The sequence below is a fragment of the Sciurus vulgaris genome (assembly GCF_902686455.1).
Source record: "Sciurus vulgaris genome assembly, chromosome: 2".
Classification (NCBI taxonomy): domain Eukaryota; kingdom Metazoa; phylum Chordata; class Mammalia; order Rodentia; family Sciuridae; genus Sciurus; species Sciurus vulgaris.
The window spans coordinates 28,356,665-28,381,985 of NC_136462.1; the positions used below are offsets into that span (position 1 = coordinate 28,356,665).

A 25,321-nucleotide genomic window follows, 5' to 3' on the forward strand; every position below is an offset into this window, starting at 1 on the left:
GTTAGCCCAGACACGACCTCTGATGCGGCATGGAAATGAACACCAAGAGCATCCCGGCCAACCAGGGGCTGGGTCACTTGAGGTGTCTCTCAGAGTCACCTTTCAAAGCCCAAACCACTTGTTCAATCATATCACAATCAGGCTAGAGGGCCGTGTAAAAGGAGGGGCGCCCAGGAGCTGCAGAATCAAAGGGATTAACAAAGGGAGAGAGCAAGGCAGCATTCGCAGCTGCTCTTGTGGATTTGGAGCACCCTGGGAAGCTTAAGGGCCTGAAACTGTAGTCATGGTCCCCCTTGCACTGTGCTGACTCAAGCAACATAAATGCCCTGGAGTCTGACACCTTCAGGCTGGGTTAGGGACAGCTGCTGTCCTCCAAGTGCACCACCTTCCTTGGCAGCCTTAAATGCGAAGGGCAACCTCGGACCCAGGTCTCTTCGGCTAAGGCCTTACAGCACACCTACTGCACAGGAGCGAAAAGTCAGACACCTGAGGAACTTATGAGCAGGATACACGAAATAAGTGTTTCTTAAATAATCTGGCTGTGTAAGAAGTTGACTGCTTACACTGAAGGTGTTTTGTTTTGGACTTGTTAAATATTAGCCTTAAGATTGAGATACATTTTACATCTTTGAAAAAATTCCCCCATTTAAAGCCTCTGAGTTGTGTCAATAACTGCTATCTAATTTTTGACCATTTTCACTATTCCAGAAAGAAACCGCACGCCCATCAGGAACCACTTCCCATTTTTCTTTCCCCAATCCCAGCCTGGGGCACTCATTAATCTACTTTCGGTTTTTATGGATTTTCCTATTCTGGACATTTTTACACAAAGAAAAATCACGTGGCCTTTGATGACTGGCATAGCCTAATGCTTTCAAGGTCCACGTGTCGGCACTTGACTCTCCTTCACAGCTGAGTACTACTTCACGATCTGTACACACCACACTGTTCGTCCATCGCCCTCTGGTTGACATAGGTTTTTTCCACACTCTGGTTGTCACCAGGAATGCTGCTGTGCACATTCACACACCCACATGTATGTGTACATATGTTAGTATTTCTCTTAAATGTATATACACAGGTGTTGAATTGCTGGGTTGTAGGATAGCAGTATGTTTAATTGAGGAACTGCCAGACTGCTTTTCAAAGCAGCTACACCTTTTTTCACTCCTGCCATCAGTGTATGAAGATTCCAGTTTCTCTACATCCTCACCAACACTTAGTACCTGTCTTTTGATCACAGCCGCCTTTACCACTCAGCTACATCCCCAGCCCCTTTAAACATTTTTTTTTTTTTTTGGACAAGGGCCTTGGTTAGGTTGCTGAGGCTGGCCTCAAACCTGTGATCCTGCTGCCTCAGCCACCTAGCCGCTGGAGTTAGATGTGTGCTACCATGCACCCTGGCATCTTTTTAGGTGTCTAGTTGCCATTTCTACATCTGCTTTGCACAAATATCTATTGAAATCCTTTGTTCATTTACGAAATTGGGTTACTTATCTTTTTATTGTTGAGCTGTAGGAATCTGGAATATATTCTGGATACAAGTCCCTTGCAATACATATGATTTGCAATTATTTTTCTCTCATTCTGTAGGCTGTCTTGAAGCACCCAATGCAAAGGTTCTGATGAGCTCCAATCTCTCTAGTTGTGTTCTGCATGTGCTTTATGATGTCAAATCTAAGAAACTGCTGCTGAATCCAAAGATATGTAGATTTACTGGTAGGTATTCTTTAGGAATTTTATGGTTTCAACCCTTTAGATCTTTTATCAATTATGGGTTAACCTTTATGTATGGTGTGAGATAGGGGTTAAACTTCATTCTTTCTCATGTAGATAACCCACTGTCCCAGTACATTTGTACCACTGCTTAGTCTTGTTAAAAATCAGTGACCACAGGTGGGTTTATTTCTGAACACTTTAATTCTATTGATCTATTCCATGTCACACTGCCTTGATTACTGGAGCCTTTGTATTCACTATTAGTTTTCAATTCTGTTTAAATTCAGATTCAGTACTGCTCAGTAAATTTCTCTTTTTGATTATCCATGCTAATCCAGGTCTCAATGCTATTCTTTTTGGAGAATCTCCACAAAGACCGGAGGACAAGGAAATTTTTCATTAAATGAAACGAAGTCATTAATGACCCCTCTCTTTTCTTTTTTTTCCTGTGGTGGTCCTAGGCATTGAACCCAGGGGGTGCTCTACCACATGGCTACATCCCCAGTCGTTTTTTTAATTTTAAATTTGACACAAGGTGAGCTGCTAAGGCCGGCCCCAAACTAGGCAATTCTCCTGCCTCAGCCTCCTGGGTAGCTGGGATTAGAGGTGTGCAGCAATGTACCTGGCCTTCTGTTTTTAAAACAGTTGTATTGTGTGCAAAATCTTGAGATAAAATTTGTGGAGAATTTCATAAAAAAATTATGCTTATGTTATAGTCTACATAATTTAAGAGTATATATAATCATTATTCTCTTGCAGGATAGTAAATAACTTATGTAAATGGATGTGGTGTGTCGTAATTTTATGCCGTACCTAGAACAAACATCATTTTCATTAATAAACATGTTCAGTTTGTTTTTTTCCTCTAGGGCTCATTTTTTACATTTTCCTCTTTTACAGCAGCCATTCTAAGTCTTCTAGGAAGATGGGAGCTCTCAAGTGTTTCTGAAACCTCCAGGTAATAGGGACCCCCAAAACCCTGTGTTCTAGGAGCTGGGGCAAAGTAGGATCAGGAAATGGCATTTGTCTCTGTAGCAGTCTGAAGCTTGTGGCAGAGCCGCTGCAGAGGGGCAGTGCACCCCAACCACGGGGGAGGAGACTCTGGAAAGAAAACATGCTGAAACAGATCCCAGGAGACGTCTTCCAACGTGCCTTCTCCCCTTTTTGCTCAAGAAGAGAGCCTGGATTTGCTTGGGGAGGCAGTGTGCCCAGCTAACAGACCACCTCTCTGGTCTTCCCTGTTGCTAGGGAGAAGCAGGCAGGCGAGCCAGTGCTGGCCAATGACATTATGTTCATTAGAAGTGCTAGGCTCCCAAGGAAGCTTTTTTAAAAGGAGGACAGATTGAGCTGGCATCTGTATATTGCCCTTCCCCTCTTCCTCCCTAGAACATGGACACAATGCCAGTAAAAGCAGTACCATCTTATGACCAAAAACCTGAAAGCTGATGCTTTAGGGTTAGTAGAGCAGAAAGAGAGGAGCCGGCTCGTCAGTGATGCGTCTGAAGAGCCGCACCAGCCCTGGACTTCCTGTCTCCAGCTTCTGGACATGTGAGAAAAACAAATCCCTGACTTCCAGACTGCCTTGGAGTTCTTGAGTGTCTGTCGCCTGCCTGCAAGGAATGCTCTCCTAACAACCCAGGGTGGTTCCCGAGCCCTCCTGCTTCTGCTCTGCCTTCCCCTCCCCCACATGCTCCTCCACTGCTGAGAGGCCTGGTTCCTCGCTTCATCCACATCCAAGTTCCTTCTCCAATCACAACTGCTGCCTTGGAGGCGGCTCAGGAAGTGTGGGAGGATTACCACCTCCATTCGGGGCACTGAGGCAGAAGGCCCACCTCGTGCCATATCCTCCCTTTTCCAGGTCTGACTCCATCCAAATGAGGGAAAGTTATATGACTGGATTACAAGGCCAGCAGAGCCTCGCACAGCCAGGACTCCCTGGGGAAGACAGGAGATAAGGACCAGACACTGTGGGGAGGCGGAGGCTGCCGCCTGACCAGCAGCCACTTAGCTCCATTAGGAAAGGAAACTGATAAAGCAGAATCACCTCCACTGGCCCAGAGTTCGGACATTAAGAGGCGGTTTAGCAGGATCTGGAACAAGCTGCCTGCGTTACAATTTCAGCTCCACCACAAACTGCGGCTTGGACAACAAGTTACTTAACTTCTCTCTGCTTTAGACTCCTCAGAGGCAAAACTGAGATCATAACAACAACCCCCCCCCCCCCACTTCTGTAGGGTGAAAGCATCACAATCTGTTATCTTCTTATCTCTTTATTGCTGCGCTGGGGATGCTGGGGATGCTGAGTGAGTGCTCGGTCACAGAGCGACACCTCCAGCCCAACAATCTATAATCTGAAAAAATTCTGGCAAAACACGCATAATGTAAAGCTTACCGTCCTGACCATTCTTAATGCAGTTCAGTGGTACTGAGTGTAAGCTCTCTATAACTCCACGACGACCCAGTAAGCACAGGTTCTCCCTCTCCCCGTCCCGCCACCACCCCTCTGCTTTCCCACTACTCCAGGTACAACATGTTAGTGGAATCACACAGGGTTTGTCTTTCGGTGACTCATTTCATTTTAGTGTAATGTCCTAAAGGTTCATTCACGCTGTAGCGCGTGTCGGAACCCGCTTCCTGCCAGGCCTGGGGATCCTCCGCTGCATAGGTACATCACGTCTGTTCACACCTTTGCTGCTGACGGACACTGGAGAGGCTGCTGGCCTCTGTGAGTAACGCTGCCAGGAGCAGGGATATATCTGTTTGTGTCCCTGCCTCCAGTTCTTCTGGATATATACCTAGAAGAGGAATTGTTGACTGCTATGCTAATTCTACGCTTTTTTTTTTGGACTGGAGAATGAACCGAGGGAAACTCAATCATTATGCAACATCCCCAACCCTCTTTATTTTGAGATGGGCTGTTTTTCTGCTCCTGAGATAATCCATAACCTTCATTAGTTTGTTTGTTTTGGTACTGGGGATTGAACACAGGGGTGATCTATCACTGAGCTACATACCCTTTTTATTTTATTTTTGAGACAGTTTTGCTAAGTTGTTTAGGACCACCCTAAATTACTGAGGCTGGCTTTGAACTTGTGATCCTCCTGCCTCGGCCTCCCAAGTTGTTTGGATTATAGGCACGTGCCCATGGTACCTGGCAGAGGGAATCCATAATCTTTATATTAATCCTGCAAGATTGATATTTTCATGATTATTGTATAGATGAGGAAACCGAGGCTTAAAGAGGTTAACTGATTCACCCAAAGTTGCCCACTGGGAAGCGACAGAGCCCACGGGGGCAGGTCTAACTACAGAATTATGTCCTTTCCATCCTACATTCTTTTACAGAACTTAGGCATTGTTACTGACAATAGCTATATGGTCTTGAACCTGAAGTAAGAGTAAGCATATTGTGAAGTAAGAGGAAGATAATTAAGGTTGAGAGAACATCAGTTTTGTTTCTGAGAACAGCATAAAAATATAAATAAAAAGTATAACCTATGACTCCAGAACCATGATGACAAATTTTACACTGTTCTCAACACTAGTTAGAGCTCTAATAGAATGAGGTGTTCAGTTTCAAGTAATATACAATTTAAGAGACATCTAAAAAACTGGAAAGTTCACAGGATTAAAAAAAAAAATTCAGTATGTTCTCAAGCAAAATTTCCTTTGTGTGATACAGTAAAAGAGAAGAGGAAAAACAAGTTGAAGAATAGTCTTTCAAATAAACTGAACCTCATTTTAACCTCATTTCTTAATAGTGAGATCCTTGAAGGTGATCTAAAACAGAAGACCTTCATGCTGGAATCTGCATTGTAATAAACAGGTAAGGTGATGAATGGACATCAGAGGTTGTCATCTAAAGAGTAGGGACCAGTCAGTCATTCTTTTAGAGCAAGTGATTTTACAACACTACAATAAGCAAGATAGAAATATTAAGTAATTTATAGGAAAAGTTATTCTGATTTTGAAGATTGTTTAATAATAAAATGTAGTATTTAGAATTCTTCATTTGAAATTTTGTCTTCTGAGGTTAGAATTTTATTTGAAGTCAGAATAGAGAGAACAGACTATTTCATTTTGCATTTTTGAAAAAAAAATGTATATATGTTCACATGTATGTATGTAAGAAACACACAGAATGTAAATATGCTCTCAAAGAGTTCATTCTTTTTGAAGAGAGAATTTGCCCAAGAAGCAAATAATGATAAAAGATGACAAAATAAAATGAAATGTTAAACTTCATGGTCTAAATTCTAAGTCTAGAAGGATTTTAAAAAACAAGGCAAGATATATGTAATTATATGAGTAAAGATCGTTGGAGGAGATAAATTCACTCAATTTCTCTCTCTCACTAGGCAATCCTCCTAGCACTGAGCTACATCTCTAGCCCTCAGGCAGAATTTCTTAAGCCGCTACTATATGGGGTTTCATAGTCAAATTACACCTTGACTTCCAGGGAATTACAGAGTCAAGCAACCCCTAAAGATCCCAGATTTGTCAGAAATGCCATGAAAGAGGTAATCACAGAGTTCTGATGGAGCAGTTAAAAACCATCTAATTAGATTGGGGCTGGGAATAGGATAGGGCTGGAAAGGAGAAAAGAAGTTAAGGACAATTGGAATCAGCCATATTGGGGAGCCAGAGGTGCCCAGACCCCTGGAACTATACATGTACGTAAAGGAGCAGAGAACAATAGGCCACACACAACAGGGTGAGAATGCTGTGTGGTTCCCAGATGTTGACTCTGTCACCTGCTTCCCAAAGCATACAGATGCATCTTCAAACAGCAAGATAACATAACAGGTATCTGGGCTCTTGCCTAGGAAGACAACTAGTTCTTGTCAAGTAACCCCATTGAGAGAAGTCATATTTAGGATGGTCTATGGCACACAATTCATCCAGTCCTCTAAGTAATTGTTATTTTACCTGTGGATTGTATGGACTACAAAGAGATTTAGACTACACTGGTTTTCCCCCTTCACGCACACTATTTATTAAGGTGTACTATTCACTATTTTACCTTCTTGTAGATCATGCTGAGAAGTAGCCATATGAAATACATTGCTCTGTTAGGTGGTTGAGGGTACTACTACTTCATTTGATGTACTCTATGTAAAATATGTCCTTAGATAAGAACTAGGAGCAAGCTGGATTTCCCCCCAGTATTTCTTCCTTTCTGATAGAGAACTATATAATCTGATTTATCATGTTCTTGTTTGTACTGGCTGTTAGGAGACTTGGAACTAAATTTTACGTTAATTACAGTACATTTTTATGGTCTTACATGTGAAAAACTTGAATTATTTTGTTTTTTGGCCCCAAGCTTCCCTTTATATGTTATTACTTTATCACATGTGGTTTTATATTTTAAGACCTTATGCTAGAGATGAAAAGTCTATGTTGCACCCATCTGAAGGAAATTGCCAGAAATGCCCAAATTGGCATCTCTGTATTCCATAATCATGCTGCACTAGCACCAGGCTGGCCTGGGTCCTGCCTTTTGGCCTAGGAGAGCGAACTCCGTGCTCGCCAGCAGCACTCTGCTGGATGAATGAACAAACGAATGATGGGAAGTAGTCTGACTGTGTCCTCTGAAGACTGAAAGCAAAAAGTGAGAAACAAGCTCACTCAGAGATGGGGAGCCGAGGCAGAGCAGTGCTGTTAGCCTGGACGACCGCAGGAGCCAGCTGCTGAGGAGGCGACAGATGACCTGGTCAGAGGGATGGACTGACAATTGCTTGCAGCCAGGAGAGCTGCTAATTACCCCAAATAAAGTTGCAGGTTTTCATGAGGTCTGGCTCTTGAGACTTTTTCTTCCCTGTGTTTATATACAATAACTTCCCTGCGCAGAGGTAAATGGAGGGTGTCTCTCTTCTTGATAATCAAAGGCTATTGTGGACAGTTCAAATCCTCTGCATAAAGAAGAGGGTAAGTATGTGTGCACATGTACAACAGTGATTTATTTTAGAGAACAGTAAGAAGGATGACTGGATATAAAACAAAAGGCTTAAGAGGAGACATATTTCTTTTTCTTTTTTGTACTGAAGGTTGAGGCCGGGGGTGCTCTACCACTGAACTATGTCCCCGGTCCTTTTTATTTTTTTATTTTGAGATTGGGTCTTGCTAAGTTGCTGAGGCTGGACTCAAACTTGCAATCCTCCTGCTTCAGCCTCCCAAGTCACTGGGAATACAAGTGTGTGTCATCATGCCTGTCTGAGGAGTCCATATTTCTAAGAAACAACTGAGGTTTTGAAAATTCCTTATTCCAATATCTGGCCAAAAACTATGAACAGCTCATTACCTAATAATATTTGCAGCTCAGCCATCACAAGCTAAAAACTCTGGTCAAATCCCCTGATATCTTCATTTGGGCTTGTCTCGTGTCTTAATTTCCCTATGAAGCAAATCAGAAGTGCATGGAAGGGGGAATTTTTCTGTATACCAGAGATAAAAAACAGTTATTCTTCTACTTAATAGTAAGAAACAAGTAACAACACTAGAAGGACTTCCACCTTGCTGACTTTCTTCTTCACCTCATCGTCCTATAACTAGGTTGATTTCCCAACGTATAAACCCATATTATGCTGGGGACATAGGTTATGTTTTATTGATGTAGCTAAAGGGGTATTTCACACATTCAAGCTGCTCCTCTCTGGAGTCAGATAACTGGATTACCCAGACTTAGGTTTCAAGAGCAGAGAGCCCCTGGATACTTACAGTGCTAACTGGAAATACTGCATGTTTAAAAGATGAGAACAGAGAAGTATAAGAGACTATTGTTTCAGTTTTACTAGTGATGCTCTTCAGTCTAAAACTTGAAGGAGACTGAGTCTTCTATTTATAATTTGAAAGATTAAAGGATAAATATCAGTGCTGATCATGTCAACAGGGCAATATATACTTCAAGTCATCATTCCCTAAGCCCTGCAATTAAACACCTACACACCTTGGGCTCAGAGCAAACGCTACAGACCAGGTAAGCGGAGTTGTAAATATTTCCATGTGTAAAGCTTGCTTTTTCCAAAGACAGGCATGGCTTAGCATGCCATTTTCTTTCTGCAGAACTTTCAGGTACAATTATGTCCTGAGGACACAAGGATGGTAAAGGAAAGGTATGTGGCTATAACAAGCATCCCATTGAAACTATCAGGAAGGTGTGTGGATTCACAGGATGGGCAGCCATGGAGGATGCACTGATAACCTGGATTGATATGTATAAAGACTCACCGAGAGAACAATGTGACACTGGTTAGAGAACAATGTGACTCTGGTTACTTGCCCAGCTCAGGGCTACAAGATAGGGCTGGCTCTTCTTTCACTCAAAGTGAGCGGATACTATGCAGGACCACACAACTCTGCTACCAGATGCAGCGGTAGGTACAAGCCTAACAGTCCAGGTGCCAGGCATTTTTTTCCAGGAGGTGTGTGTGCTTCTGTAATGTAAGTGTAATTTGAGAAAGCGGCCACTGCACATCCCTAGTCTCTTTATAACAAAGTAGTAATTGTTAACAATTGGAGAATCATCACTCTTCTCTTGGGATTTCGCCAGCTCAGCAAGAGACAATATCAATTTTCAGATGTTATCTTTCTCAGTAGCCTATTTCTTAATCCATTTCAGAAACAGAGTTCCTTGGTTTTCTTTAAGGCACGCGAATCTCCTTTGGGTGGGTTCTTAGAAGTCCCCTCCCCACAAACTGAAAGCCAGGGTGTCTTCTCCCCAACTTGTAACCAGGTGGTTCCGCTGTGCTGCAGTTTTGTTTCTGGACCTAGAAACAGTTAGTAAATGAAATGAAAGAGGCCTCAGGACAGGAAAGCATGAAAGTTCAATGGCTGGCAGCCAGCGACTTTGCCATGTAGAAAGATCTACATCCTTCTTGTGTGGCTGCAGCCAGATCAAGTTTGGCAAAATACATATTGTTAAAATATCACTTGTGTAACCAGCCTATAATGAAGTGCTAAGACAGTTGCTTAGAACTAGGTGACATAAACCTAATTCTTTTTTTTTTTTTTCCTGGTTCCTGGTAATGCAAATTAAAGATAATCTTCCTATTAATGTTTGTTTTAATTTTGTGCATGTTGGATGTGGTGGAGTGAAGTCGGTATGGATACAGGAGGAAAAGAGAAAGAAGCTTGGAAAGAAGTCAATTATACTCAAAAGTCCCAGAGTGGGGGCGGGGGCGGGGTGGAGTCACAATGCACGCCACACAGTCACTAGTCATGGGAAATCCATGCTGGTCAAGAAGCAGAAGACAGAAGTGAGGGTAAAGTCTTGGCTGGGGTTTGCTGGGTAACATAAGGCATGACAAGCAAACGGGATAGGTGGATTTATCTGAATAATTCCAGGGTAGTCTCCAGTTGCCCCGCCCTGGGATGACTAGGGCAGGGGGAATTTTGGACTAATGGGGAGAAATAAATAAAGAGGTGGTGCGGTATACAGACTTGGGATTGGTTGGTTTCATATAAAGCCCGTGCTCAGGGGGAAGTTGTTAGTGTCTCCAGGAATGAACTAGCTCTTCGTGGTGCAGTCTCTCCCTGGTCTGTAAAGTCCCCAAATGCCACAGCCTTAAGAACACAGAAAATATAGTAAAGATAATGAGTATATATACGTAGTATATATAGTTAACATAATGTAGATGAACAGAAGTCAAATAAGACAAATATAGAACCTGAATAAACAGAACCATGTCTGTATTTAAATGTAACACTTGCCTGAGGCAGCATATAGGGTCTCAGATAGGCTTTAGCTCCTAATATCCTTTAGCACTGTGCCCTCCATTCTTTGATAAGGACGAGTCATGTTTTCTCAGTACTATATGGCAGGTTATGCAAACACACTGCAAATCCTTTAATCTAACCTGACCATCTCCCTAAACCCATTTAGGAAAAGGTCCTAGGACTGCCATAACTGGCAAAGATATGATTATGGTTGTAAGGGACCTGTCATCTATACTGCGTTCACGACGAAAAGCAGCCTGCCTCAGGTGATGGGCTGCATCCTCTTTGCAATTTCCCTCACTTTGTAATTCCCCTGCCCCAGGAGAGGCAGCCCACTGCTATCCGCTGCATGCCAGGGTAGCAGGCCTGCCGTGGGTGCTTCCCAGTAGTGACTCTGCGCCATGGGAGGCTAGATCCTGAGGTGCTCTGGCCTGCTCTGCCCTCTGCATCCACGTGCATGGGGCTTCTTATCTTCCGCCTCCGCCAATCACAAGGCCCAACCTCCGCAGCCCAGCTATGCACGGCGCAGGCTCAGAGGGCTATGCTTGCTACAGAGATTTCCAAGTTGAGAGAGAGGCTCTTTCCCCAGGCTTCTTTGCAAGGATCCTATGTTGCCATGTACTGTTCAGGGTGAACTGTAAGAGATATTCATGAGAGAGGTTCAAGGAAAGAGATATTAAACTGTGGCAGATCCAAGTCTCATAGCACTGGAAGCGGATGGACATGAGTACTTCTTGGCAGGCCATCAGTTTGGTTTGGAGCTTGATGTCACATTCATTCTTCTGGCTGCCAGTTTCCTGAAGGAAATATTGACCTTCTCACTTTAGCTTTCTATATCTTATGAGTTGTTCATCATGGAACAGGCTGCTTAGCATTAAAGGACCACTGGCTAAGTATCACTATAGGTTGTTTTCAGTTTCTCTGATACCTTCTGGTAGATGACCAAGCCATGGATTTGGTGTTCCCATCTCTCTTCTCATTCCTTTCTGGAAAGAGTTTAGATGGGCTAGGGAAGGATATTTGAAGTTTTCTGATCCAATGTAAATGAACCCTGTGGTGGGTAAATAATTTTCCTCTTTCCTTTGTTCTCTTGGGTATTTTAATGAATAATGCTGCTCAAATAAGTGTATAAATATCCCCCAAGAGGTAAGAAGGATATTAAGCTCAAAGCATATGTGCCATTAATACTTTGTGTGTAGGGGAGTGCAAAGAGGAAAGGAATCATCACAGCCTTGAGGTTTCATAGAATTTTCTGGAAAGTTTTGAAGGCCACAGCTGGAAAGAAAATACTGAGGGCAGCATTAGTGAAGTGTGGATACAGCTTCACAAGATCAAGTTTGACAACTCCTTCAATGTATGAGTTTTTTTTGGATGGGTGTAGGATAGGGCTTACAGTTTGTTTTGCTGCCAATTATAGCATATGTGATTTAAAATAACTCAGCAAAAAGCATAATTAATCAACCTCACAAAGATTTTTTTAAAAAATTTTGTTCTCTCCTGCCTCCCATTATCTGAAGGTCCAGTTCATCAATTACCTAACTTTAGTATTAAAAAGCCTTCTTTAATAAATATCCATTCTCAATAGATTACAACTTGATTTTCAAAACATCATGTTTCCCAATGTATTCTGTTTCACTTCACCAATGATAACTCAATTATGGCTTCAGTTTCTTTCTTTGATTTAACTCAAAGACCCCATATGTTGAAAAGAAAAACTTCTAGTAATAGCAGAGAAATTTCTTACTGCCACAGCGCCACCTACTGGTACATCATTATAGGAGCAAAGTATTTCTGTCTAAACTTTGACCTATGGTTTTGGAGAGTTCTGAGCTTTGATTTTTATTAAGCCCCAACTTCACTGTCATTTTTCTTCTTTTGGAAGTGCTGGGGATGAAACCCAGGACCTCGTACATACTAAGCACGTACTCTACCAGTGAGCTACATCACCATCGTCTTCACTGTCACTTTGAGAAGCCAACACTTCTCACTATGATGGCATAGTCAGAAAGTGATAATGATTGAAATATGCTCTTATTCTTACTATACCTTCAATTGGCCCTGACTTCACCGACTTTGTTTTTCTCTGTCCTATACCTGTAGCAAGGGCTCCAGATTGTGTGGGCAAGGGTTTGGATCTTGCGAAAATAACTTGGGGAGCTTCCAAAGATCCTGAAAAAATGGAAAAAAAAAAAAAAAAAAAAATCCCTACTTAACAGTATATTTGATCTTGGCCCAAAAGACAAGAAGTAAAATCCAAAAGAAGGTTATGGGGATCATTGTTCTCACAGATACTGCCACCCACTTCCTGCCAAACACCAGAGCTGTGGTCTCTCTTTTGCTTTCTAGCAGCGTGAGTGGGTCATCAACCCAAATTCTTGGGCCCTGGGCCTGGGGAGAGAAGAACATCTAGGGAGCAATAAAGGGCACAGGATGTAGGGCAGTCACTGAAAGAGTCTTTTTTTTCCCTTTTTTTCATTCTAACCTCATATTCAGATCCACCCAGCTGCTCCACCAACTATATAACATGTAGTTAAAAGAATAAGAAACTGATATGAAAATAGGTCGTTGTCCTGAGAGCTGTCAGGCATAGAATTTCACTTGAAAGTTAAAGTAACTTCTAGATTCTTGAGGCTTAAACCCCACTGGCTTTACTTTAAAGTAAGTTCCTTTTACTTCTTGTCTCAAGGTACAATGGGGAAGTGGGCAGGCAGTCAGGCTAGGTGCTGCTGTCCTATCTTCACACAAAGAGCACAAAGCTATGGTCAAGCTCTGGCGTATTTTACCAGGGCTCAAAACTATGGACATTTAACAGGACACTGCTACTTATTTCTTGTCAATGAAACCATCACTGATTTTCAAGAGCCTCTTAGGTTCCTTGCACAAATCACCAGTCAATAAGAGCTTAAAAATAAGAGGCAGGGGCACCATCCAGGACTGTAGGGGGGACCTACACAGAAGCTAAGGGGCAGGGATGAGGGCAGCTGGTCTGGCTTCGAACTCCTACAATAATGGTGGTTGACATTATCAAATCAGCACGAGAGAAATGTCAGTTATCTAATCTGTTGCTGTCTTCTATTTTAGTTCACCATTAGCACTTCAGAACTCCAGAAGAATGCCACGGTTATAAAGAAGGAAAGCCAATGACTTTGGCTTTGGGCCAAGAGCCCTCTTTCACTCCAGTTTCCTTCTCGAATTTCTAAATTTGCTGACTTTACCCCTTCCCTTCCACAGCAAAATTAGAATATTCAGCTTGAGGTAAGGAAGTCAGGGGAAAGTAGCCTGCATGGGGCATCCGGGCACTCTGTTAGGAGCGCCCACATGCACGATCTCAATTCATATTTGCAATAAAAAGAATGTCACGAGCCCACCATCAGCTGCGAGTTGTTTTTTAATAGTGCCCTGGGATGAGCCACTGCCTGATTCAGACTGCCTGAGGAACAAGGTCACACATCAAGCCTGGCTAGCCAGATGTAGGGGAAGGGTCAAAGGCCAGGAAACAAAAACCTGCTATATTCATGAACTTGTTAGTACATGCTTAACCAACTGAGTTAACTGGGTAAGACTGGGGCTAAATATCTTTTGAAGACAGTTCAGAGATTCCTAGACAGACACAAACTTCCCAGGTCCCTTCCTAACTTATAATGGGGGTTGTTCTCCCTTCCTCTAAGTTTAAAGAAAAATGTCTTGACTGGTAACTTGACCTTCCCATAGGACACCTTTGGAACCTCTAGAGTAACTGGTGAAATCTAACCGTACCACAGAAGACACAGGATCTGCAGCTGAACAATGAGGTGCTGGTTGTGTAAATGACCACACCAGAGTTAGTTACTGACTCTGCGAAGGCAAGATGCTTCCTGGGAGGGATGGGAAACCCTGACCCTCACTGCGTCATCCTCATCAGCGCTTCTTTAAACTTCCTGGTCAAGAATGCCAGGAAGTCACAGAGAACAAATCCAAGGGCACCTAGAGGCCCAGAGTCACCAGGTGAAAAAAGCAGTCAATAACAGGCAACCTAAGCAAGGTAAGAATAATCTGCTTGTTACTGAAAGGTGGATGTATGGGCAAGGGTCAAACAGTCCAGGGAGAAGTATAACCTCTCTTTATGGTTTTACGCTGATACCAAACTCAGGAGACTAGGCCAAAACCTTCTAAGTAATGTCACCGAGCTTAAGTAGACCTGAGTTTCTGGTCAAGGTGCAGCAAGCCTGACCCACGAGACCCCCCAACGTTTCTAACCTCCTCGGCCGGAGGGCACCCCTGCCGTTCAGTTTAGTAGCTGTCAACTACACCTATAAATCAAGTCCTTGGGTTTCCTGGAGCTTCTAAGCACGGTCAGTGTCTCCAGTTCAAGCAAATTTGGAGAGCGGAAGCAGCCCTGAGCCTTTGTCTCATGAACACCTTCAAACTTGCCCATGAGTCTCAGGGCCAGCACTCACCCCCACGACAATTCCAGGTGGAAATTTTACTTCCTTAAACATGAGCACCACGTTCTCCAGGCTGGAGTGTAGCTCCGGGGTAGACGTTTGCCTAGCAGGCACAAGGCCTGAATTCCCCCAGCACCACAAAAACCAATCAGCCAGCAAAAAACAACCACCAAAACCCCAACTTACCATGTTCTAGCAATTCTATGGGGAGGGTCACTAGTACATACCTATGAAATATTTCTTAAATTCGGGTTTAAAATTTTAAAGGGAGAACAAATCTTTATACTCATAGCATCATATTACTATTACCTGACCTGGGTGTAGCAATAGAGCCCTTCCAAATATGTGCTTCATTTAATCCTCACAATAAGCCTATGAAGTTTATATAATTATCCTACGATGCAGCCAAGCAGCTAAGCTCCTTAGGCAGTGGTCACTTAAAGATGCATTATGTCAACCTCCCACTCACACTCCCTGGGCCTGTCCCCAGACTCCCCCAGGGCTCCTCACTGCTATCAGGACAATGGTTCCTTAAATGGCTCCTGATGGACCCTGTCACTTTATAGCCTTCTCTTGCCACTGCCTACGCATGCCACGTTGATTAGGGAGAGGTCACAGAACCCAGCCCACTTTCATGCCCCCTGGGTCTCTGTACACACTGCACCTTCTTCCTGGACCTCCATCTCTCTCCTGACTGACCTGTCCACATTCAAGTCTTGGCTTGGATGTTTGCTCCCCGATTCCAAAAGATGTGGGCCACTCCTTGGGTTCAAATACTGCCCAGTCACTAACTAGCTCTAACTTTTGACACATTTCATAATCTGTGCTTTTATTTCTTCAGTCATAAAATACGGAATATAGTTCCTACACCACATGCCTGTTCAGTGAACAAATGAGTTAAGACCCATAAAGCATCCACAACTGAGCCCGGCACAAAGCAAATGCTTATTCAAAGTTGTCCATGTGCCCCTAGTACTCAAAAAGACCCATGAGATTACCTGCAGCACAGTCCCTGAGGATGTTTCTATCTCCTTGAGTCTATCGTTCCCAGAGTGGACACTGTGTCCTTCACCCTGTCCCTCAGGGCCCAGCAAGTTACCTTTCTCCATGGCAGGTGCTCAATAATCAAGAGTTGTTGAATTGAATCAAAGTGACTTCATCCAATTTTCTGTCTACTTAGTGTGTTTTTACGAATTATTATTCATAGAACACTAACCCTGGACCACCACTGTTTAACTTACATATATGCTCTGGATCCACATGTGACCTCCCTCAAGCCCCTAAAGTCTGTGAGCTTCACATTCCTCATGTTCAGGGGACAAGAAGGTCCACCTCATGGACTGTTGTGAGGATTAAGTGAGAAATAGTAATAGTCAAATACAGGGCATTTTTGCTAAATGCAAATCCGATAGCATTCTATCAAAATTTCCAAAATTTTCCAAAAAAATGTCTAGGCTGCTGAACAATTTCAAAGGAGGACATAACAAAAATGCTAGGCTGCCAATGCGTTAGGAGTCTGGGCTCTTTGTTATTTGAAACTGGAGCTCCATTCAGAAGCAAAAGAGAGAACATGCCAAGCTGCCACCTTCCTCTGCCCCACCTACCGAAGGGCTGCTGATCACTGACCTGTGGAGCTGGTGATGGGCATAAAGGCTGCAGAGTTAAGGCTGCTCTGGAGTCCGTTCAGCTGCCCTTCGGCGGAGGCCCCTCTGAAACACAAAGGAGCTGGGTCAGACCCGCAGACCGGAAGGCGAGGTCAAGTACGAACCAACCAGTGGCTCTGCCTCTTGCTCTTGGTGCTTCCTCTCATGCAGCTCATTCCTTTGCTTCTTTCAAGACTTTGTTCAAATGTCATCTAATTAGAGAGAACGTCGATGACCAATGGCACCTAACAGCTACTTGAGAAATGGTTGTTTAGTGAATGAAAACATTAGGTTCCTGGAATTGACTTAGATAAATCAAAACAAGGCATTTTTTTTTCACCCCCTGATACTGGGATTGAACTCAGGGGCACTCAACCACTGAGCCACATCCCAGCCCTATTTTGTATTTTATTTAGAGACCAGATCTCGCTGAGTTGCTTAGAGCCTTGCTTTTGCTGAGGCTGACCTTGAGTTCATGATCCTCGTGCCTCAGCCTCCCGAGCTGCTGGGATTACAGGCACGTGCCACGGCTCCTGGCAAGAACACACATTTTAAAGAAACCGCGTTTCAGGTGGAGCAGTGGAACTCGCCATCATCCCAGCCGAGCCCCCACACCCTCCACGATCATGTGGCAATGTCAAGATATCTGTGGTGCTACCAGCAGCTAGTGAGAAGGGGCCAGGAATGCTGCCAAGCATCTTGCAGGACACGGGAAAGCACCCAAGCAAAGAATTACCTGATACAAAATGTCAACTGTGCTGAGAGTGACCAAATATCATACAGCACACCTCTGCTCACACCAACGCTGACGGGAAGCCGGACACAGTGTCATTGGTGCACTGCACAGAGGACCCTCAGCTACACGTCTCAGAAACTCTATGACTGCTGGGACACCTGCACCCACGTCCCATCTCCCTGGGGCTCTACAGGCCTCTGGAATTCTTTCACTACATTTATTAAGATTATAATTATGAATTATGTAAAGAGATGTTCTGTATCTGTCACCCACACTAGAATTAAGCTCCATAAAGACCCAGATTTTACTAGCACTTTTGTATCTGCGGCTCTCTCATGCTGCACTTTGCACTCATCAGATATCTGATACGTGGTTTTTGAAGGAATCTGACTCATTGTGCTCATAAATGCATTTATGTGGTGGGCCCTGCCTTGATTTTTAGTTGACATGTTCAAGTTTTACCTGGGAGGTCAAAAAAAGAAAAAAATACTCATCTCTTGGTTATTTTTTTGGCACTAGGAATTGAACCCAGGGGCACTTAACCACTGAGTCACATCCCCAATCCTTTTTATCATGTATATATTTCATTTAGGGACAGAGTCTCGCTGAATTGCTTTAGGACCTCACTAAGAAGCTTGCTTTGAACTCTCAGTCCTCCTGCCTCAGCCTCCACTGGGATCACAGAGCCAGACTGTTTCTGTTGTTGATGAAGCAACACTCAATCCAATTTTGCCTCTTCCAACATCATTTTCCCACTCATTCATTCACATAAAAAATATGAAGCACTCCCTGTGTTTGATAATAGGGGTGGGGGAGGGTTAGACATTAAAGCAAATGTACGACACAAACCATGGGACAAATGCTAAGGAGAAAAAGCACAGGAGGTTAGGAGAGAATGACCCGGGAGAGCGCGATCCGAACAGTGAGGAGAGAGGTCCAGGAGGGTCTTTCTGAGGGAATCACACTTCAGTAGAGTCAAGATGTTACGAGAAGAAGACACTAGTCCAGAGCAGGGGGCAGGAAAGCTTCCTGTGAAGCACAAACCAGGTTTCTGAGCCAGCAAGGGGCCTACAGTGCCCTGGAACCAGACGAAGGTGTGTATATGTTGGATGGGGGGAGCAGGCAGTTTTTGCCAAAACTTCAACAGAAATTAACTGGAGTTACTTGCTTTCCAGGCTCTTCCTTTGGAGACACTGACTGGGTGGGTCTGGGACTGGGTCTGAGAACTTAGGCTGTTCATAGCACCACAGGGGATTCCTATCTCCAGCAAAGCTGGGGAGGCACCAGTGACTAGGTAAAGAGAAAACAGCTAAGATCGGTGCTTTGGAGAGGTGGGTAGAGTTTTAGGTGACCAGGTGGCCCCTACACCCCTGAAAGAGACATGCCCTTTGAGGACACAGCCCATTGACTGCGGAAGATCATGCTGGCTCGTGGCCCTTCCCTCTGGTAAGCAGCAATCCGGGGCCCAGGTGTCTCCAGTGTCGGCACCTAACAGTTACTTGGAGGAAGGGGGAACTGCAGGGGGAGGAGAGAAGCAGAGGGTTTCTGCCTTCTCCCAGGAGCCTCCCCTTGAGCTACATCTGAAATGCTCAAGCTTTTTACTTTAGCCCCATATAGGCCCACAAGCCACCCAAAGCACCTGCTGACTGACATTTACTTCCAGGTCCCAGAGAAAAAGGGAAAGCCCTGGAGGGCCTAGGATGGGCTCTTTCCTGTGCGGAAGTTCAAGTCCCTCAGGGCTGCTGTGCTGGTTTTCCCCCATGCTTTGAGGGAAAGCCAGGGACCGGTCTATTTCACAGAGGAAGCATGTTAGCAGGAAAAAGAGAGAACCAGGCCGCAAACTCCCTGGTTCAATAGCAGAAACAGGCAGTGAACAGGCAGATGCCTAAGGAGAGAAGGCTCGAGGGTCCTCAAACTCTCTAGCTTTCTCTCTCCTCTCTAGAACTCCCAACTCATTCGTCACCTTCACAGGCTTCATCCTCTCCTCATCTAAGATCTCCTGGCCCAGGTCTGCTCCCTCCTCCGTCCTCCTTCCTCCCATAAGCTCCCATCCCAGGCCTTGAGAAGCGCAGAGTCAGAAGTTGAATCCAGTGATTCTACTGTTTCTTTCTTCTTCTGGGGATTGCACCCAGGGGCACTACCACTGAGCTACGTCCCCAGCACCTACGTCCTCCTTCTTGAGACACGGTCCACTAAGTTGTCCAGGCTGGCCTTGAACTTGGGATCCTCTATCTCAGCCTCCTGAAATATCTGGGACTGCAGGTGTAAGCCACCGTGTCTGGCTTGATTCTGTTGCTTCAAACGGATTTCCCCGCTTGGCAGGGTAATGTGCCCAAAGCAATGAGGGGAAAGTCTCGAGTGAAACTTTCCTTGTACCAGATGGTTTAGGTCTGTTGTTACTGCTTCATGCACACTACTGTAATGATGTCTTTGCTGGGATAATATCATCTCCTTGGGAAAATTCACTCCGACTTCTGGACAACCCCTCCTATATGAGAACGTCTGAAGCAGGCTTGTTTGGAACTGGTGTATTACTTTGCATGTGACTACAATGCTTCTTCACTGTTTTCCTGGGAACACCTGTGTTTCAGAACAGATTTCCAAGGGAAGGTATGGATCTACTTCCTGGATTGTCTTTTGGTCCCTTAATAATAGTATAACAGGACTGCCTCATAGGGGTCTAGAGGATACCACAAGATGGTGAATAGGGAACACATCCTAGTGCAGTGACAGGTGTAAGGACTAAATAAATGTGAACTATTACCAGTGTTGCCATTTTTATGCTAATATCGATAGCGTTCTGCGATCACGATAAGCCTCTACATACAGAAATATCCAACCAGATGACTCACTGATTCCAATGTATGAAATATTAGTGCTAAACTGTAGGAGAATGACCACCTTCCAAACTCGGACGTTAACAGCAATTTGCTATTAAAATCAAACTACAAGACAGAAAGCTCGTAGTCAAAATTACTCTTATAATCCCACAGGAAGAGAGGCCTCATTTGATTGACGGACTCTCTCTTTATAAATCTGATACATACATATTTTTCTCTGCCAACAAGAGAACAAATCACTGATGCACTGGGCACTAAAGGAAATTGGTGTCTGGCCTTCAGGGGCCATGCTGTATAAGATATTTATCTTTGCGCACGAGAACAGCACTATGGAAAGGCGGACAGGAGTTGACTGGAAGACAGCGCATCTCCCATCCTAACTTGTGTGGAATATCACGTGGAATCAGCCACTTTATACAGAGATTATAATTGCCCTTCTCCTGGAGTAGTTGCTGCGCAGAGTTAAATGAGTATTTGATGCAGTGGTATTCATTACCTGAGGTGTTCTGATCACGGCACTCGTGGGCTATGAAGAAGGGGCTAAAAGTGAACTCAGAAAAACTAGAATTATAAAAGTATCCAGAGTTCTACAGGCAGAGATACTGAAAAGTGCTATTAACTTGAAATCACACCCAAGAAGAACACGAGATGTGAGTACCTAGCCTTTAAGAGCCCTTCCTGGAAATGGAACGGGTGTCTGGGAGAGGGACAAGTGTTAGATGCAGTCAAAGGTTAGGGTGACGTGCTCACAGCACCTGGGCTATGGTAATGGACTTAATTCAGGTCCTTCTCTGCCCATGATTTTTAAAAACTGCTTAAGGGCAAGCTGTCTGATTCATTTAACCACTTAAGAACTATAACAAGAAATGTGTCCGTGTGTAGCAGCAACAAAGAACCGAAAACCTCCTTTACTACTGACGCACACCTTTCAACTAAGGTGCACGTTTCTTTGGGCCTTGCTGGCAGCCAGGACCTACAGTTCCCTTAAATATTAAATATACACATCCTAGCCCAGAATTTGATTCACTGGCTCTACGCCTATCTACTCCTGCCTTTCCAATTTTCTAAAGTCTGAGAAAAGTGCCTGGAATAGGCATTATTCCTACCATGAGAGAGCAGTTTTTCTGGTCCTTCAAAGAAATTATTCAACAATACATTACAAACAAATAATACCCCTATAGTGAAATATTGCCTGCATTTATCATTTTGGAAGATTTCTTCTGGTGAAAGTCTCCACTTAGAGAACACAAGCCATTTGAACAGCTGGTACCAGGGCCACACCACAGAGCCCATCTATATAACAGCCGAAGCAGCCAGGCCAGGAGGGTGCAAGGAGCAATAGCCCCATGATCCATTTTGCCGGTAAGGCTTCTGATGTGCTTTTCTGTGCATCTTCATTTCCTCTATTTGTGGTTTCCTCTGTTTTTTCTCTGCCCACTATTTTGATCTGTGGAAACTTTCTGAAAGCGAAACGCTTTCTTTAAGGCTGGCTTGTTCATGACCTCGCCAGGTTGCCTGCGGTTTGGGGCTGTGCGGTTTCTCTTTGCGCTCTTTTTGAGGCTTTCCCCATCTCTAACACAGGGTACTACTTTTCTATTTCAATGGCTTAGTAAAAGTTTATCTTGGCTTCATGCCACCACACCAGAGATGACCTTTCTGTGGATGGAAAGACCACAAAAGGAAAAGGCACAATTGTACAGGAAGAGCAGAGGTAGAAATGCTGGCCTGGCCAGGGCTGAGGTAGAACAGACCTGCATTTGTGTTGGTTCCAAAACAATATCACTGAACATCGTCACTTTTATAAAATACTGGTGACAACCAGCCTCCTTCAATTCCCAAAGGAGAGAAGGAATACCAAGGGTGCAAGGTATACTTAAGAAACAAATGTCCAGAAAGGGAACACGTACTCTGACTTTTCTTGGCAAATGTCTGCTTACTGATTAAGTATTGTCCACCTTTCCTTCCTAAGCACCTGCATGCACACGGGTACATGCATCTCTTCCTCTTTTCTATCAGTCCAGGGATTCTACGTGCATCGGAAAAAGCAATCAACATGCTAATCCTTAGAAAATAACCATTGGAACATTATTAACTCAGGTCTGGTTTCAAAACCAATTCCAGGAACATTTAGTGGAGACCTAGTAGATAAAACTCTGTTTTATAAATACACAACACACTATCCATCCCATTGCATTTTTGGTTACATTTCTTTCTGTTCCTGAAATTATGTATGTGGGCCTTTTCTTCTTGTTAGTTAATCTTTCCAGAGGCAATACTCTCTGTTGCTTGTTGTCAGTTTCATTCATTCCTTCAACAGCTGTTTAATGAGCACCTACCATGTACCGACAAGGTTTAAGGGGCTGTTCTCTCAAGTTCCACCATGTGCCAGGATGTTCTAGGCCATTTCTGTATTTTTTTCCTTTATTTTCTTTAGTTTATTCTGTTGTCCTTTTATAGATTTTCAAATTAAATAATTAACTCACGAATGTTCAATCTTTCTTATCTTTTTAAATAAATGTATTTAAGATTAAAAAGTTTACTTTTGAGGATTGTTTTGGCTAGCCCACAAATTTGATACATAGTACTTTCACAGCCCTTCTGTTCTAGTTATTTTATAATTTTCACTGTGATTATCTCTAAAGGTAGTACTTTATTTCATGAAGTTTCTCAACTTCTCTATCTTAAAAAACCATCTATTATTTCAAATTTAAGTGAATTTTGCTTGAAGAGTGAACTGTTTGATACTGATATTTTGAAATGTACAGAGCTTTCACTTGTGACGCAGTATGTGCTGAATTTTTGTAAATGTTTCATGTTTAATTGAAAAGAACAGGAGAAGGAAAGATGGTGGAATGAGACAACATCATTACCCTGTGTACATGTATGATTACACAAATGATGTGACTCTACATTGTGTACAACCAGAGAAATGGAAAAGTTGTACCCCATTTGTGTACAAAGAATCAAAATGCATTCTGCTTTCATGTATAACTAAATAGAACAAACAATAAAAAAGAAAGAAAAAAAAAGAATATATATTCTCCCCTTTTGGGTGCAGGAGTCTGTACATAGCTTTCAATGTTGGACTGTGAGCTGTGCCTCATAAGACGGGTATAAAATCAATTTAGGTGCTCACAATCAGCATCTAAAGCATGAGTAGAAAACACTGCTTTATTTCACATGCACATACACGTAGGTATTTTTACTGGATTGCCTATTAAATGTGGTTTTTCTTATTATGAGTGATGGCCAAAAAAATTAAAAGCCAATTCTGCATTTCAAATGTCCAAACGCTCAGTAGCACTTGTCTGAATTACCTGTCAGTTACTGACAGAAGTAGATTTAAGTAAATCACCCACTGACTGATGATTTGCCAATTGCTCCTTGTAAGTGTGTCAGTTTTTGACTTAGGACATTTTGAATTTATGATATTAAGTGCATACAAGCACTTTTCTTTATCCCTCCTGCTGCCTTTTGCTGAATTCTATTTTATTTAATATTAATATTGCTCTGCTAGTTTTCCTTCTAATGAGTATTTTGTGGTTTGTATTTTTCCAATCCTTTGTTTTCTATCCTCTTGTGAGATCTAACTTTAGGTATGTCTCTTTTAAGCAGCCTATAACTGAGATTTTTAAAAAGGTGCAACCTGTTAGTATTTATGGTGACAGCTCATATATTTCTACTACTAATTTCCTTTTCTCTTTACCATGCTTTTCTTTTGTTTCTTTCTCTTTGCCTCCTTCCCCTGGATTCACAGAATTTCTACATTTCCCTTTCCTCGCTGTCGGGCTGAAAGCTATAGCTTGTATATCAATTATTTCATTATTTTTTCCCCTAATAAAGTGCAAAGTCATTCAATATTCCTGTTCTGCCCTTAAACTTCACACAGACCCTACTATACATCAACTACCCCTGAATATTCCTGGTTCCTGCACCTTGTCTTTGTTGACATTACAGCTTTTTAAAAACTGATGATTTTATAGTTGTTAACATTTACTGACATTTTAAAAACTTGTTACATTTCTGTTTCTTGTTATCTAATACTTCTGAGTTCACTTTTACCTGATAGTCTTTATTACTTAGATTATCTTAGTGAAGATCATGTGCGGTATTGACAGAGACTGAACAACTCAAAAAAAAAAAAAAAGTGTCTTCAGCTCAAATAATTTTTATTTTACCTTCACTTGAGAATTTGGCTATGTGTGCAATTCTAAACTGAAAAATCACTTTACCTCAGTATTTTGAAAGCATTAGCCATTGTATTCCAGCATCTACTATTGTTAAGAAGAACGTGGAACTCTGTGCTGCTTTGCAAATTTTCTCTCAGGTGGACTTTATTTATTTGTTTATTTCATTTTTTGCAGTAATAGGGATTGTCCTTTTGTTGAGCTCTAGAGTCTGATCTTTAATTTGTGATCTTCCTGCCTCAGCCTCCTGAATAGTTGGGATTACAGACATGCGCCACTCTATTGGCTTCTCAGGAAGTCTTTAAGACTTATCATTTCCTTCCCTTAATGGCCTGGATTGAACCCAGGCCATTAAGCATGCAAGGCAAGCACTCTACTCTGAACTATGCCCCCACCCAAGACTTCTCTTTATGCTTAATGTTCTGAAGTTTCACTCTGATGTGTCTAGAAGTGTACTGATTTTGGGTCCATGAATGTTTTTAGTTGAGGATTCGTGTATTCTTCAATTTTGGAAAATCCTCAGTTATGACATTTTCAAGTATTGCTTATCTGTGTATTCTGATAGTCCCATCACAGACACATGCCACGATCCACAAGCTACTCCTATGAGACACATGACATAACATGTCTGACTATTCATAAACATTGACTTATCTGTAAGGAATATTCCGCCATTGATTTTGTCGGTCATCATTTTTAGTATGACATTTATTCATGTTTGGAATTTGGGGCTGCAGGCTCATTTTGTTTGTTTTTATAGTGCTGGGGACTGAACTTGGGCCTCACACATGCTAGGCAAGTGTTCTATCACTGAGGTACATCCCCAACCTGCTTATTTTGAATAGGAATCACCTGATTCTTTCTATTCGCTTATTCCTCCCGCTGAAGATTTTAGTGTTGCTTCCAAATACTGCCTTGACCCCAGTCCAGAATCAGGTTTTGTAGTGGCATTATGGAGGCCTTGCCTCAGTGGTATTTAGAAACCCAGTTCTGATGTAAAGCTGCCTCACTGTTTCCTGACTCTCTAGGTCTGCAGTCTCCCGGCATCCTAACA

The 25,321-nt window shown here is 43.0% G+C and overlaps 1 protein-coding gene across 23 annotated transcripts in view; it reads right to left on the reverse strand.

The window, feature by feature from the left end:
- TTLL5 (tubulin tyrosine ligase like 5) overlaps positions 1 to 25,321 on the reverse strand; it is a 270,061-nt gene that overhangs the window by 18,756 nt on the left and 225,984 nt on the right. For 15 of the 23 annotated variants that reach the window (XM_079129230.1, XM_079129228.1, XM_079129227.1 and 12 more), the window contains 3 exons: positions 16,488 to 16,570; positions 12,484 to 12,606; positions 4,510 to 9,488 (listed from right to left, as the gene is read on the reverse strand). The exons of 2 other annotated variants lie outside the window; for them this stretch is intronic. In XM_079129230.1, the coding sequence (XP_078985356.1) occupies positions 9,337 to 9,488; positions 12,484 to 12,606; positions 16,488 to 16,570 (358 nt within the window). In that variant the 3' untranslated portion in view covers positions 4,510 to 9,336. Of the gene's footprint in view, positions 1 to 4,509; positions 9,489 to 12,483; positions 12,607 to 16,487; positions 16,571 to 25,321 lie in introns of those variants that run through there. 6 more of the 23 variants (XR_013762165.1, XM_079129232.1, XM_079129211.1 and 3 more) reach the window with 4 other exon arrangements.